General features: G+C 34.7%; 1 protein-coding gene across 1 annotated transcript in view; it reads right to left on the bottom strand.

Annotated features, from left to right (window-relative positions):
* Window positions 1–19,865, bottom strand: part of ZC3H6 (zinc finger CCCH-type containing 6) — a 56,204-nt gene that overhangs the window by 9,638 nt on the left and 26,701 nt on the right. The window contains exons 3-7 of the mRNA XM_032352759.1: window positions 18,807–18,929; window positions 8,854–9,103; window positions 6,339–6,472; window positions 1,281–1,397; window positions 582–693 (exon numbers count right to left, since the gene is read on the bottom strand). Of these exons, the coding sequence (XP_032208650.1) occupies window positions 582–693; window positions 1,281–1,397; window positions 6,339–6,472; window positions 8,854–9,103; window positions 18,807–18,929 (736 nt within the window). The remainder of the gene's footprint in view (window positions 1–581; window positions 694–1,280; window positions 1,398–6,338; window positions 6,473–8,853; window positions 9,104–18,806; window positions 18,930–19,865) is intronic.

Here is a 19,865-nt window from a genome sequence, read left to right on the forward strand (position 1 = left end):
TCATATTAGACAATTTTTAAGATGAAATATTTCAATTATGCAGCAAAACATCCAAAGATTTTAATCTTCCTTACTATATTAAGCTAGAAAATATTTTAAAGAAAAAATAATTGTTATAGCAAATACAACAGTATTTCAATTATGTAAGTTCTGTTACTTTCCACAATAAAAATTGTAGACAGAGCAAATAAATTTTGTAGCAAGAGCTTTTATCTATAAAGGAAACAAAGGGGCTTGATATGTCATATTAAAGTCAAATATCCCAACATGAAAACTATAAGCTAAGCTACCTCATGATTTGGGAAACAAATTTTAAACTTCTAAAGAAAATTTTAAATCCAGAAGTTTATTGAAAAATATGCCATTTTCAGGTGGCTTACATTCAGGGAATTTCTGAGGGGTTTTAGGAAATTTATTATTGTAATCAACACTTTGACAAGATCAAGAGGAAAAAGTCATATGACCATAGCAGATGCTATTTTAAATTTAAAACCAAAGTAGGTTTTCTAGGGATTTTGAAAAACTTCAGTAATGTTTTATAATCTCAATATTTTGGTTAACATCTTTTTAATAAAGGATATTATGCATATAAATGCAGTTCTCTCCTTTGGTACAATATCCTTGTAAATAAAACTTGCAGATCTCCTTTCTCTTCTCCAACTCTGCATCATGATCAAATTTACACTGATCTCCCTGTCACAAAAGAGAAAAAAAGAAACAATTGAATTTTCTCTATGGTGTTTCATGGTGGAACTACGGCCATATCTTCAGTGTTTAAATCATGATCTAATAATAATTCAAACAATCTCTTGGAAGTCTTGCCCAAGTCAGTGGGTGTGGCTATGCACAGAGGCAGAGGCAGCACGGAGAGCATGGCCTCAGAGCCTACTGCCCAGGTTCCACCAGCACTCACCGTTTCTAGCTGAGCCACTAGGGACACTTATTTAACCTCTTGGTTTGGCCATGTTTAAAATGGGGCTATTAACAGTACCTACTTCATAGGTTTGCTGTAAAGATTAAAACATTTAATATTAATAATCCACTTTAAACAGTACTTGCCACACAGTCAGCATTTTGTGTTTGTTAAATAAAATCTGGGTTCAACAAATTATATTACTGCCCCAGAACAGAATTAAGTATGCTCCGATGTACAGTATTTCCATAGACACACTTTGAAGATACACTTTGAAGAACCAGCTTTATAATTACAAGTATATGAGAAATCAAAAAAAAAAAAACCCTAACCACCCCCTAAAAAGACTTTACATGTTAATATTTACCTTAATACATCTCCCTTCCAGAAAGTATTTACAGATTTGTTTTCCTTTGTGTTCCACTGTGTGCTGATTAATGAATTCCTGAGTCATAACCTTCCATTTTTTCCCTGGTTTACTATACTGTAAGAAAGAAAAATTCATTTAAATACAACATATAAAATATTAAATATGTACTAAAATGGACAGTCAAATGGATTAGGAAAGCAGTACAAATGACTATTTAAAGTGGTCAAGAGTGGACATTCAGATACTATTCATTTACTTGCAGAGACAGGCTTCTAATACACTGTTCATTGCTACTAGTGGTTGCAAAGAACCTATTTCTATTTTAATGAGGAAGTACAACTACTTTTTAAAAATAAAATTATGAAAAGCCTGAAAATTAACAATAATACTCTGTTGGCAAAGATGTTAAATATGCTTTCTTGTGATTTGCTGATAGCTATGTTATAAAAGATTAATAATACCCATACTGTTTGACAAAATTTGTACTTTTCAGGAGTATTCTGAAGGAATTATCAGGGAGGCACATATACTTTATTCACGAAAATAATTACTGCAGAATTACTTTGCATGATAAAACAGACAGACAGACACCTAGAAATTACACATCCCAAATGATGAGACTAGTCAAATACATTAAGATATAGGTCAGTGATAGATTAGTATGTAATCATTACAAACCGAAGAGATGGAGTGACAATTTAGGAACATAAGAAAATGTTCACGATACTTTAAGTATCGTATTATCGTATCGTAAGTAAGTATCGTAAGTATTAAATGTTCACGATACTTAAGTGGAAAACTGATCTGATTTTATAATAATAAAGACAAAAGATAAAAGACTCAAAGAATATATCCCCACATTTAAGAGTGTATGTCTCTAGATGGATCTCCAAAAAATCAGAGATTTTTTGCATGTGTGGTTATTCTGTACTTCCTTTAGGAAAGAAAAAAAAAAAAGGAGGGAGGATGTATTTCCTTAAACTTTTAAAAAATAACAAAAAGAAGTATATGGTAGAAAATCTCACAGCCCTACCTGTTTTCCTTACTTCTCCTTAGACCCCTGTTCAACTTTTGCTGAGTACAAGAAAATTGAGTAACATGAGTATGATGCTTAGCCAGGCTAAGGACTTACATTCATGAGCTCTATAAAATAGCACTGTTTTTCAAACACCCGGTATGCATCATACTTTATATATAGCAGGAGTTCACAATAACTATTTGCTCTTCTAATCTGATTTGTTTCCCTTTCCTTCAGTTTGCTAGGAGATGGAGAACAAAACACAACCTACTGAAAATAGGAAACTGCCTCACAGCAACCACTTGAGGCAAAAGATGGCTAGACTTAAATCTGATCCTCAGTGCTCGCATTTGAAATATATGTTTTACTGTAAGAATTCTGGGGAAAAAGTACAAAAATACCAAGAACACAGATAATCCTATAGGTTTTTAAAAAATATATAAGTATACCGAAATTGCCCCAGGAAAAATACAATAAAATTGTTTATGCTATTCTCTAATCAGATCATTTAAAATGTCTTAAATTTATGTAAATTTGGCTCACAAACATTTTCTATTTCCAGGCTCATTTAGAGCAAGAAGATATAAGAAAATAGGAAATCCAGGAGAATGCATTATACAAAATCAACAGGCCAAATAGAATATAACAGAAATTAAAAAGTAAAATATTAGGTAATCACCAAAAAAATCCAAAACCACCCTGAAAAATGCACCAAGTTGTACCTATATTTCATCAATAATTCATTCTATGACTAATGATGTGCCTCACTGTTTTAATAGAGGGTTATGGGTTTTTCTGTTTTGTTTTTTAGTTTAGTTTAGTTCAAATGAGTAGAAAGTGTATCAGTATTTATAACCATGAGAAACCTAATTATAATGAAGATACTCTAAAAAAATCTAAAGAAACTTTAACAAAATTTTAGGAGAAAATAACATGCCTAGAAGATCTGATCTTTCAAGTCTAAGCCTATAGAAGCAACGTGAATGTCCTCTACCGTTAAGATCTCTTGTAATAAAGGAGTTGGAAGAACCACAGAAATCATTTAGTTCATCACCCTCACTAGACAAATGTGAAAAGTGAAGATTAGAGAAATTAGTGACTTGCTAAGGGTCATATGGCGAGTCAGCAGTCAGGGTAAATAGAACTCTTTGCACTGTATTATACTACCTCTAAGAAAACACAATTCAGGGCTCCTGGATGGCTCAGTTGGTTAAACAACTGCCTTGGCTCAGGTCATGATCCTGGAGTTCTGGGATCAAGTTCCACATCGGGCTCCCTGCTTGGCATGGAGTCTGCTTCTCCCTCTGACCCTGCCCCTTCTCATGTTCTCTCTCTCTCTCATTCTCTCTCTCCCTGCCTCTCAAATAAATAAATAAATAAAATAAATAAAAAGAAAATAAAATTCAAGAAAGAGGGAGGGGGGAGAAAAGAGGGAGAGAAAGGAAAGACGAAGATAGGGAAAACTAAATTATCTACTTGGTTATTTCAAAATGTACTTCCTCTAGAAGATGTATTATACTGGCATAAGAAACAAGAGCACAAAATTTTTTTTGAAATATATAAGGAAGAGGGAATGAAAAGATTTGCTGGCAAAATAATATGTATTTACAGAAAATGTAACAGGTGTTATAAATACAAAAAAAAAGTTAAGAGGTTTTATGGCCAAAAGACTAAATAAGTTCTTAAAACCTATCAAACATTTTCTTGTTCTGTGACCACCCTGGAGTTTTCAAGACAGTTCATGTGAACATGCAGATTATCTGCGAATTTATCTGGCTTTTAGAGGATCTCATACTCCCTGGAAAAGATGAAAATAGATGTATGTTGGCCACTCTAGCATGTTCACTGTACCCTCGACAGGTTTGCTCCAGACCACTCCTAAATATAAGCTACTTGCTTGGGCTCTGGCACTCTGTTTGAATCATAACAAGAAATCTCTCTTGACAGCCAATAAACTGACACAGTTGATAACATTTTAATCTTTTTTTTTTTTTAAGATTTTATTTAATTATTTGACAGAGAGATCACAAGTAGGCAGAGAGGCAGGCAGAGAGAGGAGAAAGCAGGCTCCTCGCTGAGCAGAGAGCCCGATGCGGGGCTTGATCCCAGGATCCTGAGACCATGACCTGAGCCGAAGGCAGAGGCTTTAACCCACTGAGCCACCCAGGCACGCCAGTAACATTTTAATCTTAATAAGCTAAAGGAAAAATATTCTAAATCTAATGAGTGCAAAAGAAATAATTTATTCTGATTTTCTATAACATGATAAAGAATTTTTTAGTTGCAACCCGGATTTTTAAACATGTTAGTGCTTGACAATCTCCTTAGAGTTAATTAAACACCATACTTTCATTTTATAGATTAAGCAAACTGAAACTCAGAGACAGGTAGTAACTTGTTCAAAGCTACACTTTGTTGGAAGCTAATTTTTTTTTCCAAGCATAGTATGTACCTATTGGCTATAGGAGAGAGCTTACTTTCAGACAGCATTCATACTAATATGGTCTAGGGAAAGCAATATACTCTAGAGGAATATAGGAAAATGGACAGGCAGGTTACAATCACTCAGAAATTCTAAATTTGTCTCCAAAGCTGCTATTCCATGGAACAGTGAGTGGCTCAATCAATGTTAATAGATTGGGCAGGGGTTGGGAGAAGTTCAGGGTCAAGTACAATATAAAAACAATTGAGGGGCGCCTGGGTGGCTCAGTGGGTTGACCCTCTGCTTTTGGCTCAGGTCAGGGTCTCAGGGTCCTGGGATCAAGCCCTGCATCAGGCTCTCTGCTCACCAGGGAGCCTGCTTCCCCCTCTCTCTGCCTGCCTCTCTTCCTACTTGTGATCTCTCTCTGTCAAATAAATAAATAAAATCTTTAAAAAAAAATACAACAACAACAAAAACAATGGATTGAACAAAGTAAAATAGGCTTTTTTATACCTAACTTGCAAGAAGCCTTTAATACATTAATGTCAACTTAGAATCCCCAAGAGTAGACTGGCATGTGCTGGGTTTCACAAATTTATTTGGACCTGAACTTCTTTTTTTAGGTCATACCTATTAACATCTCCTTAAATAGTATACTTAGAGTACATATTAAGAAATCTTTGCTCCTTGGGGCGCCTGGGTGGTGCAGTTGTGAAGCGTCTGCCTTCGGCTCAGGTCATGATCACAGGGTCCTAGATCTAACCCCACATTGGGCTCCCTGCTCAGTGGGGAGTCTGCCTCCCCCTCTCTGCCTGCCTCTCTGCCTATTTGTGATCTCTCTGTGTCAAATAAATAAATAAAATCTTAAAAAAAAATTTGTCCCTTATTTAAACCCAGACATCAGAAAATCAGGCATTTTCAAATTACAATATATAGCTATCCCTTTGCTTTCACTTAAGGTTGTAGCTTTTAATACCCTACTCTTGCTCTGCATAATTTAATCAGTCTTGCTGGAACAGTGTCAGAATACTAGATTTGGACTACTTTAATCCCAAGAGTCTGTACAACAAGGCTGAAATGTACATGTTCAGAATTCAATTCAATATATATTTATTCAATATTTACTATACATAAGGTACACAAATTCATCTTTCCAACCATTTATATTGCCTTTTCTTCTCTTTCAATGTTTTCGGTTCTAGTAAGCTAATTTACCACTATAGTATCTCCCTTCTTATTAGCCATGCTTCATATTGAGCTATTAGCATTTTATTGCCCTTTGCATCTGGGATGACTCCTAGCAAAGGAAAGTACAATGAAGAACTACTAGGGTCACATTTTTGCTTTCCAACATACCAGTTTTACTTGAGGTGCTTTCAAACACATTAATTTTATTTCGAGGTCACCTAAATTTGCATCTTTATACTAGTATCTTGACTAATTAAAACCATAATTCCTTTAATTCTTTTTTTTAGAATCTATCTACACTCATTTTATCTTAGCTGGAAATTTTTCATTTACTAGGAAAGTAGCATTAAAATCACAATGCTTTCTTTGCAGCCAAATAGGTTAAAAGATGGAAAAGCTCTCCTCATTATCTATAAATTCTCAGTACCTCTTGATAGTCATCCATTCCTGAAAAAATATTAGGCCCTTTATTGGTTCTTCCCCCACGGTCTTTGCGTTTGATTTTCTTCGGCAAACCACGTCCACGACCAACATTAAAACTTTTAACCCTCTGTTCAATACCTAAAAGAGTTAAAATGTACTTCAAATATTATAGAAAAACAACATACCTGTAATCTATTAGTTTATAGGGAACAGCATATTTTAAATAGTCTATAATATACAGTGCATTTTTTTTTCCTCTCTAGATTCAATGAAAAAAATTAATTAAATCTTTACATTTTACTTTCCAGGTAGTGCTTCTCATTCTTTTTTTTTTTTTTTTTTTATGGGATGTTAACAATAATAAGGAGGGCAAGGCACAAGAATACATATGGCTACAGAAGTCAAAGGTAGTTTTGTTCTTTCCAGTTTTCCTTAGAATAAGAAATAACAAGGCTTTCTGTTTTTAAGGGAATTAAATTTTATATTCATCCTTAAGGAAGACATTGTAGGTATTAGTGGTTAATTTGACCAAATTGAGTTTCTAGTGATAATTTTGAGTAGTACTATGTATATTTCTAAGTAAAATTTATACCTATCTTTTACTTTTTAAAACCTTGGCTTAAATTTAAAAGTATCTGAAATTGCAAAAATTATGTATTAGGTTATAAGTTACTATATAGAGTCATTTCTCATTTTACCAAATTCACATTGAACATTTTCTTACATATTAAGTGATCTTAAACCTACAAACAGCAAATAAATATATGAAAAAATGTTTACTTCATTAAAAGATATTAAAGAAGTTAAAAATTTTTAAATAACATACAAATTTTTACCTCAAAGAATAGCGTTGGTAGGGAGTTGAGTAATTGGTATTTTCACATACTGGCGGGGTGTTATAAATTGGCCTATCAACTTTTTGGAAATCAACTTGGTGAGTGGATCAAAAATCTTCAAATGTGTGGCTATAGTTTTTGATTCAATTCTGCATTTCAGAATTTATTCTTAAGGAAAAATATTCGTGAAGATGTTCTCTGAGACATGTATAAATATACAGGGTTAATCACAGAGTTAAGAAAAAACTTGGTGTCAAAAAAAAAAATCTGGGTGCAACTTAAATATCAAGTGATTATGATCACCCAAACCTAAGAATCTATTAGGCAAGCTACGGTATGTCTGTTTAATTGAACAGAATGTTGTTGGCATTAAAAGCTACTCATTAACGTAAGAATGACTGAGATTCAATTCACAGTTAAGGGAAAAAACAAGTTAAACAGTATGCATAGTTTTTTGTTAAAAATAATTGTCAGAAAAATTCTGGAAGAATGTACACCAAAAATATTAATAGTAATTATTTCTGAGTGTAGGGATTCAAATTATTTTTGTTTTATCTTTGATCTTGGTTAGGTTATTGTTTCCACACATAGAAAAAGTCTTCTCCATTTGGCCATATATTACTTTCATAACTGAGGGAGTAAAATGAATGTCAAAAATAAAAGAATACTCAGTTATTTAACAGAACAAACAGGAAAAGATGAAAGGGAAAACCCCAGGTGGGAATGGATGAGCAAAACCTCTCTATGTTCCCTTATTCCCCAAGTGGAATGATTCCTGACACCACTATGTCTAGACTTCAGGAACAAACTTACTAATTACAATAGCATATGTACAGACAAATTCCTTTCCATTTTAGGTCAGCAAAGCCTGGATTCATATTTTTCAAAGGAATTTTGCTAGGAAATCAATAAAAAATAAAGTCGTAAAAACAATCACATTTACGCATAACTGGTTCCTTTTTTCAACAATATAGAAAGTACAGTGACATTGGGTTTGGGGCTCACTCCTTCACCTCAGCCTCATCTTAGTCCAGTTTTCTTGAAGCAGACATTGAATGGACAATTCAAAAGGTTGATGTGACTTTTATGTGATCTATAGTTTCTATGGCAACTTGCCCTGGTCTCTCCAGGGATTACGTCCCTCAATACAGCGGATGAAGTGATGATCACTCCAGAAATTTCTTTAGTTTATGTTCTTATTTACAATCTTGAAGGATATCCATATTTCCAATCTTGAAGGATATCCATAATCCTAAGTATAAGTACATTTGCACAGCAAAGATGATCATCATCTTTTCAAGTCTAATAAAAGAAAAGCTACCCAGAATTCTGTCTGTATGGGTCTAAAATAGGCAATGTTTAGAGTAACAGAAACAACTGAAAAATGTAAGCCATTTTTTTCCAGTATACAGATATTATACAAGGAAAGGGAAAATATGTAATGGGAAAGTTGTTTTTTAAAAATTTTTATATACTCTAAAAATATTAGCATATCTTTCTAATTCAAATATTAAGTTATCATGCAGCCTGAAATATTTGTAGATGTTTGTCCTCAAAATCTATAAAATAAAGAAAAACAAATGCAGGAACCATGGGAATAAGCTGATCTTGAGAAGGGACTAAGAAATTTAAGTTGTTACTCCACAGTTAACTGCTCAAAAACACTGACAATTTCACACTTACCTTGCTGAACTTTCATTCTTTGTTTTTTCCCTGGTTCTTTAGAAAATGATGATCCTAAAGCAGTAGTTGAGGTTTCTTTAGCTTGTCTGTATTGTTTCAGCTGACTGGCAAAATCTTCCTCTGTTTCCTGACTGTAGGTACCGAAGTTGTCATCGCTGTACGTACTGTACTCATCATATTCTTTACTTTTAAATTTTTTGTTATGCTGACTCCTCTTTGATGTCATGTAGCTTCCTGATAAGTGTCCATGCTAAGTGAAAATGGACAATCATTATAAGAACTTTTCAGTTAAATAAATGAATTGACAGTAACACAGGATATCTTTTTTCCCTCAGAAATTTGGAGAAAGAAAGGGTAGATTGTTGTAGTTCTGAGTCTTGGTTAGTATCTGCCTATGATGGTATTTAAAATTAAGTTCAAAAAACTAACTGCTACTCTGGGGCACCTGGGTGGCTCAGTGGGTTGGGCCTCTGCCTTCGGCTCAGGTCATGATCTCAGGGTCCTGGGCTCGAGCTCCGCATCAGGCTCTCTGCTCAGCGGGGAGCCTGCTTCCCCCTCTTTCTATCTGCCAGCCTCTCTGCCTACTTGTGATCTCTCTCTCTCTGTCAAATAAATAAATAAAATCTTAAAAAAAAAAACAAAACTAACTGCTACTCTGGTATTATTAAATATTATAAAGTTCACAGATCTTGCTGGTGAGTGTGTTCTGTTCAATTTTTATTTTCCACCCGTGTCTCAATATTTGTACATAAAAGTATACTTAGAAATCCACACCATTATACATGAATTCCTTCTCCAAAATATCTAGTCTTTTTGAAAATATGGAAAATACAGTAAAATAGCTTGAAGTGGAAGAAAATATATATTCTCCTAATATTGTCCCAAATGAAAAATTTAAACATATTATACTTAATAAACAGAAATATGTGTGGAAATTTTAGAAAGAAGAAATATTTATATCAGAGGTCTAACAAGGACTTCCCTAAAAGTTAAAAACATCTAGTGGAAACATTGCTTGTTAGGAAATATTTATTATAATACACATTATTAATTTTATTAATAATTTATTTTACTAAGGCATATGAAAACTTAGAATATACTTTAGTCCTCCAATTTTTTGTAAAGTAGCATGGAACCTAATGTGGGGCTTGAACTCATAACCCTGAGATTAAGACCCAGATACTTAACCAACTGAGCCACCCAGGTACCCCTAGTCCTACAATTTTATTTAATGATAGTATTCAATTCTATCTGTACTCACTAAAATATTTGTATTAGTTCAGTCATATCTTCTGTCCAATGCTTTTAAAAGGAAGAAAAAATGTACCTAATTAAAGTTTGAAGATCTAGTAAAACCCAGACCATGACTCATCTTCAGCTTAGCACATTTAAAATATAATATAAAAAATACTGTCTGCACTGGCAGATTACCAACATGAAACTTTGATTTTAATAAAATGCAGGGAAATATTAAGATCATTTCAGTAATTATAAGATAGAGAAAAAAAAACTTAACTAAACATACCAAGAAAATCAATTAGCTCAACAATTTTAAATTTTAGAGATATTTTATTAGGTATCTGACTTATTTTAAGCAGTGTTTTCAAAATTTTTTTTGTTTGTTGTTTTTAAAAATCAACTGTTCTCATCTAGCACTTTCAAAATTCAGAAGGGGATTTATAATTGTAGCCAAAAGGCAATGTTTCTGAAATTTTTAATAAAAACACTATTAAAGTAAAATAAAAATAATTCTTAGATTAAGGTGAAGATTAATTAATTAGTTGAATGATGCCGACTTTTCTTTTTATTAAAAAATGTGATTCTATGACACACTAGATTTAACAGATACATTCAGAACATTCCACCCTAAAACAGAATACATATTCTTTTCAAGTGTACGTGGAACACTCTTCAGAGTAGATCATGTATTACATCACAAAACAAGTATCAAAAATTCAAAAGACCAGTTATACCATGCATCTTTTCCCACCATAATGTAAACTAGAAATCTAGAAATCAATCACAAGAAAAAAATCTAGGGACGCCTGGGTGGCTCAGTGGGTTAAGCTGCTGCCTTCGGCTCAGGTCAGGATCCCAGGGTCCTGGGATCGAGTCCCGCATCAGGCTCCTTGCTCAGCGGGGAGCCTGCCTCTCTCTCCACCTCTGCCTGCCTCTCTGCCTCCTTGTGTGCTTTCTCTCTCTCTCTTTCTGACAAATAAATAAATAAAATCTTTAAAAAAAAATCTAGAAAGAGCGCAAATAGGAAATTAAATAACATGCTACTAAACAATGAATGGGTCAACCAAGAAATCAAATTAGAAATCAAAAAATAAATGGAGACACTTGAAAATGAAAACACAATGGTCCAAAATCTTTGGGATGCAACAAGAGCAGTTTTAAGAGGGAACTTTATAGCAATACAAGTCTAACTCAAGAAGCAAAATCAATCATGAATCAATCAATCAATCAATCAATCTCAATAACCTCATCTTATACCTAAAGGAGTTAGAAAAATAACAAAACCAAAAATCAGCAGAATGAAAGAAATAATAAAGATTAGAGAAGAAATAAATGATATAGGGAACTAAAAATGCAACAGAACAGAACCAGGAATTGGTTCTGTGAAAAGACAACAAAACTGATTAAATCTCTAGTCAAACTCATTAAAAAAAAAACCAAAAACACAGGACTCAAATAAACAAAATAAGAAACAAAAGAGAAGAAATAACCAATACCACAGAAACACAAGAGACTGTAAGAGAATATTACGAAAAATATGCCAACTAACTGGACAACCTAGAAGAAATGGATAAATTCCTAGAAACACATAACGTACCAAAACTGATCAGGAAGAAATAGAAAATTTGAACAGACTGATTACCAGAAATTAAATTGATTCAGTAATCAAAAAACTCCGAATAAACAAAAGCACAGGACCCAGATGGTTTCACAGGTGAATTCTACCAAACATTTAAAGAAGAGTTAATACCTGTTCTTCTCAAACTTTTCCAAAAAATAGAAGAGGAAGAAAAACTTCCAAATTCATTCTATGAGGCCAGCATTATCCTGATTCCAAAATCAGATAAAAATACCACCAAAAAAGTGAACTACAGGCCAGTATCTCTCATGAACATTTTTGCAAAAATCCTCAACAAAATATTAGCAAACTGAATCTAACAATACATTAACAACGACATTCAAGTGGGATTTATTCTTGGGCTGCAAGCGTGATTCAATATTCATAAATCAATGTAATACATCATATCAATAAAAGAAAGGATAAAAGCCATATGATTATTTCAATAGAAGAAGAAAAGCATTTAACAAAGTACAACATCCATTTCATGATTAAAATCCTCAACAAAGTAGGTTTATAAAGAACATACCTCAACATAATAAAGGCCTTATATGAAAAACCCATAGCTAACATCATACTCAATGGGGGGAAAAAAAAACAGAGCTTTCCCCGTAAGGTCAGGAACAAGACAAGGATGTTGACTCTCACCTCTTTTATTCAACATAGTACCAGAAGTCCTAGACACAATAATCAGACAAGAGAAAAGAATAAAAGGCATCCAAATTGGTAAGGAAGAAGGAAAATTTTCACTATTTGCAGGTGACATAATACTATATACAGAAAACCTTAATGTTCTACCAAAAAACTACTAGAATTAATAAATGAACTCAATAAAGTCAGAGAGCCTACAAAATCAAAGTATAGAAAATATTTTCATTTCTATACACTAATAATGAATCAGTTGAAAGAGAAATTAAGAAAACAATCCTATTTTGGGTTATACCAAAAATAATAAAATACCTAGGAATAAACTTAACCATAGAGGTGAAAAACCTGTACTGAAAACTATAAAACACCGATGAAAGAAATTGGAAGATAAGGGGGGCCTGGGTGGCTCAGTCAGTTAAGGATCTTGTCTTAGGCTCAGGTCAGATCCCAGTGTACTGGGATCAAGCCCCACATTGGGCTCCCTGTTCGGCGTGGAATCTGCTTCCCCTCTCCCCTGACTCATGCTTGCACTTTCTCTCTCTCTCTCCCCCTCTCACCCATCTCTGAAATAAATAAACAAATAAATAAATAAATAAAATCTTAAAAAAAAAAAAAAGAAATTGAAGATGACATAAACAAATGGAAAGACATTCCATGCTCATGGATTGGAAGAACAAATATTACTAAAGTATCTATACTACCCAAAGCAATCTATAGATTTAATGCAATCCCTATCAAAACACCAACAGCATTTTTTACAGAACTATAATAAACAATCCTAAAATTTGTATGGAATCACAAAAGACTTTGAGTAGGCCCAAATAATCTGATGTGATTCTATTAATTCTTCAATGATATATTTCAATAGTCTATGACTAAAGAGTACTCTTTAAAGAGTATGAATTTTTCTTTGAAGATTAGATGCTTATTATCAAAACTTCTAATTCTTTTTTTTTTTTTTTTAAGCAAGCTCCATGCCCAGCATAGAGCCCAATGGAGGGCTTGAACTCACAACCCTGAGGATTGAGACCTGAGCTGAGATCAAGAGTTAGATGCTTAACCAACTGAGACACCCAGATACCCCCCACAAAACTTCTTTTTTTTAGCAGGCTCCATGCCCAGCATAGAGCCCAATGGGGGCTTAAACTCATAATCCTGAGGATTGAGACCTGAGTTGAGATCAAGAGTTGGATGCTTGACTGAACCACCCACAAGCCCCCAAAACTTTTTTTTTTTAAGATTTTATTTATTTATTTGATAGAGAGCACAAGTAGGTAGCAGTAGGCAGAAGGAGAGGGAGAAGCAGGCTCCCAGCCAAGCAGAGAGCCCGATGCGGAGCTCCATCCCAGGACCCTGAGATCAAAACTGAGCAAGAGGCTTAACCCACTGAGCCACCCAGGCGTTCCAAAACTTTTAATTCTTAGTTTTAATTTAATTCTCTGATTTTTCACAGCTTTTACAAAAATAATCTCCACATTCTTACTTTTCAAAATAGAATTATCCCTAAATGTTCTATTAATCCCCCTAGCCAGCTTTCCCAATTGCAAGTATTCCTAATAGCCCTCTAATGGTGTAAACCTCCCCACATCCCAGGGCTCCTTCTGCAGTGAGACTCTAATGTTTGGGTCTGGGCATCACCCATGCAGTGCTAGTGCTCCACAAAGCACTAAAACGATGACATTACAGGAGCAGCCCCAGGTCTCTAGGAGACTATCTCCTTATACTTCAAATGTTCATCATTTGGAATGAACAAAATACATCCATCACCAAGGATCTAGCAAGTATTTCTTAGTCTTCCTGCAAGACTTAGACTTCCTCTTAGACTTCCTGCAAGAAGATAACAAAAACGCAAAAGTCTGTTAAGTTCTTCCAAAGGATACAGTTTCCCCAATTACTTCACTGACTGACTACTGGGCTATACTCTTGGTTAGAATGTCTGCAGGGCAGACTGGCTTTCTGTAAAATGAAACTGGTCCCATGACAATAACTGTAAACATGAAATAAGGGAATGGGAGGCCTTGAACAAGGATGAGGAAAAGGGAAGATACACTGACTCAAGTTTAAAAGCTAGATGTTAATACGATATTCTATTTTTGGCCTAAACTATAGAATTTATACATCAGACATTTGTTAAGTAGGAAAACAGAATTTTTAGGATGTACTTAGGGTATTTTCTAATCTCAGTGAGTCAACTCTAAAACAGATGTGGAGGAAATGGTACTGAACTTTCTTTCTCCTAGCAGACTAAATAAATTCAGATCAGTTCTCCTCCTAAAAACTGCAGTAAAGATAGACACCATATTTTTTAGATCCACTATAAACATCAGAGAGCTATCAAATGTGTGAGGGATTACTAGACCATTAATATTTGTGGAGTAGATGAAAATCGTGAGAAATGAACAGCATCTGGAGTAGTTTTTGTTCTCAAAGCATTAGTCTGACATGAAAAATCAGCTGAAAGGTTCAAGAGAGCACTCGTAACTACCCCTTTAATCTATGGGAACAAAAGAAGAAATTCAGAGTCCAGAAAAAGTAGAAGCCTTTGTAATCCCCATTTTGGGTCAATCTCAAAATGTGGATTGGAGGCTACAGTCCAACCTGTCATCTGGGTGGCCAAGAAGAGTTTCAAACACTCGAGTTAGAGTTAAGTTTGTAAGGGTCACTAAAAATTTGTCACAGCAAGTAAGAATCTTCTCTGGAGGAAATGAATATCATCCCAGGCTTCAAATTATTTCTACAAAATGCACCATATTTTGCAAACACAATGCTCAGTACACAATACAAAAGCAAACAAAAAATGCAGTCGTATGAGGAGACAAGATCAGCAACAAGAACAGTGAAAAGCAACCAGTAAAAGAAACAGACTCCAGGGGTGCCTGGGTGGCTCACTCAGTTAAGCGTCTGCCTTTGGCTCAGGTCATGATCCCAGGGTTCTAGAATCGAGCCCTGCGTTGGGCTCCCTGCTCAGCACAGGGAGTCTGCTTCTCTCTCTCCCTCTATCTGCTACTCAGCCTACTTGTGCTTTCTCTCTCTCTGTCTCTCTGTCTCTCTGTCAAATAAATAAATAAAATCTTAGAAAAACAAACAAACAAATAGGCTCCAGATACTGAAATTCATGTGACACCGATGTTAAAATATCTGTGCTTGTTATTTTCAAGTAAACGACATGAGAATTTTAGCAGCAAACTGGGAACTATGAAATTACCCTGATGATTTGAAAAAAAAAAAAATCAAATTTCTAGATTTGAAAATACAAACACTGGAATTAAGAACTTAATGGATGGGCTTAAGGGCAAATTAGAGCCTCTAATGAGAAGAGAAAAGAAGAGAAGAAAGGTAAAGGATAAAACAAAGCATATGCAGTAAAATGTTAATATTCTGGAAATCTGGGTGAAAGATACACAGGAGTTCTTTGCACCATTCTTGGAACTTTTTTACAAGTCATTATGACAAAATTAAAAGTTATTAAAAATAACAGTAAAACAATTTCCCCACATATAAGAGCTAAGAGATTTTATTGATAGTGAAACTGCTCCACAAACAATGCTAAATAAAGACTAAGTTTTTACATTTAAAAAAATTGATACCAGATTGAAATTCAGATCTACACAAAGGAACAAAGAGCACTGGAAGTGAAATGTGGGTAAATATAAAATACCATCCTTTTTCTTTTCTTGATTTCTTTAGCTGAATTTTTGAAACAAAAATAATCACACTATATTTGTAGGGATATATAATAATATAATGACAATAAGTAACTATAACGTTTGAGGAAATACGAGTCAGTTAAAACAAATGTAATGTTGTTTATACATACAAATTGATTTTATCCTCCAGAGTAGCCCCCATAGAAGGCTATATATTTATTAAAATACTTGTGCCACTGTTTTAAAATATTCTATACTTCCTTTTCCGGAATAATTTTTAGTGACAGCTTATGAATCAAGAACTTATACATCTCACTATTTGATACTTTCAAATGCTTTGCTATCTGAAACAGTAACAATCATTCTGAGCATTTTTTCATTGTTTGGAATAGTCTCTAAACAAGTTTTGATTATTTCTAAAAAAATAAGTCTACCTGCAAATGATGAAATTTAGGTATCAAATCAGTGTTTGATACACTTAAAAATTTTGTCATTAGCGATAAAAATAATTCTAATGACTGTTACACTGTTCTGAGAAATGGAAGCTCCATTTACTCCAGAATCAGCAGACACTGAATATACAGATACATTCACCTAACTTGATAAAATTATTAACTAGAGTAGAATTCTTTTCAAATTTTAAAAGATATTAAAATAATCATTTATTCAATAAATACTTACTGAGCAACTTCAACTATAAAGAAGGGAATAGAGAAACAGAAGGCAATGAAAGAACTCTAACACACACAGTATTTTGTTTTCTAAGCTCATAAGAGATTAGGAACATCAAATTAGGAAAAAGAGGGGCGCGTGGGTGGCTCAGTGGGTTAAGCCGCTGCCTTCGGCTCAGGTCATGATCTCAGAGTCCTGGGATCGAGTCCCACATCGGGCTCTCTGCTCAGCAGGGAGCCTGCTTCCTCCTCTCTCTCTGCCTGCCTCTCTGCCTACTTGTGATCTCTCTCTGTCAAATAAATAAATAAAATCTTAAAAAAAAAATTAGGAAAAAGAATAGAACTCTGTAGACAAGCATATTGACAGATTGGCAGAAATCAGAACTCAGAAAATCTGTGCTTTTCAAATAAGTGCACATTGATCTGAATATTCCCCAGTGTTCCTGAGAGCATCCTGATTTTTCTAGCACAAAATACTATTTATATTGAAGACTGTTCATACAGGACAACATGCCTGACAAAGATATAAAGTATATCATGTTCTTTTCTATTTAAAACACTTCAAATAATTTTTGCACTTAAAGAGATAGATGTCACAAAATTCATGTGAAAGCCCTAACCCCTCCATACCTCAGAATGGATTTGGAGGTAGGGCCTTTAAAGAGGTGATTAAGTTAAAATGAGGTTGCTAGAGTGGGCCCTGATCTAATCTGACTCATGTCCTTATAAGAGGAAATTTGACACACAAAGACCCTAAGGGTGTGCATGCACAGCAGAATGACCATTTAAGGACAAAGGAGAAAGATAGTTGCCATCTACAAGCCAGGGAGAAAGGACTAACAGATCTTTCCCTTGTGGTCCTCAGAGGACACTATCCCTGCTAGAGTCTTGATCTGGCACTTCCATCCTCCAGAGTACTAGAAAATAAACTTTGTTGTTTAAACCACTAGTCTGTAGATTTTGTTATGATAGACCTAGCAATCTAATATATTATGAATGATTTCCAAAGATTTAAAATTTATAGCATCCATCTGCATGTTTCTTTTTCTATATTGAAAAATATAAAACATTTTTTCAAAATATCAGAAGGCAAAGAATAAAACTGAAAATTTTATTTTTCCCCTTAAAAGGCAATACCTCAGGGGTGCATGGGTTGCTCAGTTGGTTAAGTGTTTGCCTTCAGCTCAGGTCATGATCCCAGGGTCTTGGGATCAGTGCTGAGTTGGGCTCCCTGCTCAGTGGGGAGTCTGTTTCTCCTTCTACCTTTCACCCCTGCTCATGCTCTCTCTCTCTAAAATAAATAAATAAATAAAATCTTTTTAAAAAAAGGCAATACCTCAAAATCACAACGAGAGGTCATTTCACACACATTAGGAAGACCATTATAAAAAAAATTAAAATAAAATAAAATAAAACCAAAGCAACACAAAGCAAAAATAAAAACAAAAACAATCACCACCCAGAAAATAACAAGTTTGGCAAGGATGTGGAGAAACTGGAAAACCTCATGTATTCTGGTGGTAGGAATGAAAATGGTGCAGTTGTTATGAGAAACATTTTGGTGGTTCCTCAGAAAATTAAACACAGAATTACTATATGATCCAGCAATTCCACTCTTAGGTGTTTGTTCCAAGGCACTGAAAGCAGGGTCTCGAAGAAATATCATCCACCCATGTTCATAAAGCAGCATTATTCACAACAGCCAAAGGGTGGAAGCCATCCATCTGTCCAACAATAGAGGAACACACAAAATATGGCATATACATACAATGGAATATTATCTGGCCTTAAAAAAGGAATGAAATTCTGATACATGTTAGACAAACCTTCAAAAAGTCATGCTAAATGAAATAGGCCAGACAGAAAAAGACAAATACAGTATTATCCCACCTATATGACTATAGAGTAGACAAATTCATAGAGACAAAGTAGAATAGTGGTAACCAGGGGCTGGTCGGGAGGGGGAAGTGAGGTGTTATCGTTTCATGGGTACACAGCTTCTATAGAGGATGATGAAATGGAGAGTGGTTACAGTTACACAACAATGTGAATACACTTAGTGAACTGTATGTTAAAAAATGGTTAAAATGGTATGTATATTTGATCACAATTTTTAAAAAAAGGCAATACCTGAGAAAATGGAATGTCATAATCCCTGTAGAAACCAGCTCTTTTTTTGTGGGAACTTTCTGTATGTTCAACATCTGAATCAAGGCTGTAGTCTGAACTATCATCACTAGATGGAGAATTATGCTAAAAGAAAGGAAAAAACAAATAGTTATATTTGCAAAAGGAAAAAAATTTAACTAGTAACTAGATAGGCTTGTTTCAGCCCGAAATGCCAACCATAGATTATATTATCCTCTAGTAGGTTCTAAAGTATTAACCCAAAAATCCTTGTTCCGGGGGCACCAGGGTGGCTCAGTCAGTTAAGCGGCTGCCTTCAGCTCAGGTCATGATCCTTCTCCCTCTCCTCTCTGTTCCTGTTCCCTCATTGTCTCTGTCTCTCTCAACTGAATTAAAAATATATATATTTTTTTTAAAGTAGAGTAATTATTAACCTGAAATTAGCAGTTGGACTATATTAAAAATAGCTAGTAAATAGAATAGGTATAGATATGGTATATCACTTCTGAGATTAGGTTATAAAAGAGCCTAGAGCTTTCATCTTGGGTGCTTTCTCTTGTTCTCTTTCACTCACGGTTCACCTGCTTTGGGGGAAGCCAGATAACATAATGAGGACATTGACGCAGTCTGTAGAGAGGTCCACACGGTGAGGAGCTGACACCTGCCAAGAGCCACGTGAGTGAGCATGGAAAAGGACCCTGCCTTAGTCAAGCCTTGAGATGACTGCAACCCCATGAGAAAAGCTGAGCCAGAAGCACCTGGTTAAAGCTGCACCCAGATTCCTGACCCACAGAAACTGGGAAATAAATTTCTGTTCTTTTAAGATTCTAAGTTTGGGGGGCGCCTGGGTGGCTCAGTGGGTTAGGCCGCTGCCTTCGGCTCGGGTCATGATCTCAGGGTCCTGGGATCGAGTCCCACATCGGGCTCTCTGCTTGGCAGGGGGCCTGCTTCCCTCTCTCTCTCTCTATGCCTGCCTCTCTGACTACTTGTGATTTCTCTCTGTCAAATAAATAAATAAAATCTTTAAAAAAAAAAAAAAAAAAAAGATTCTAAGTTTGGGGT

The sequence above is a fragment of the Mustela erminea genome, chromosome 7 (genome assembly GCF_009829155.1).
Source record: "Mustela erminea isolate mMusErm1 chromosome 7, mMusErm1.Pri, whole genome shotgun sequence".
In the NCBI taxonomy this organism is placed as follows: Eukaryota; Metazoa; Chordata; class Mammalia; order Carnivora; family Mustelidae; genus Mustela; species Mustela erminea.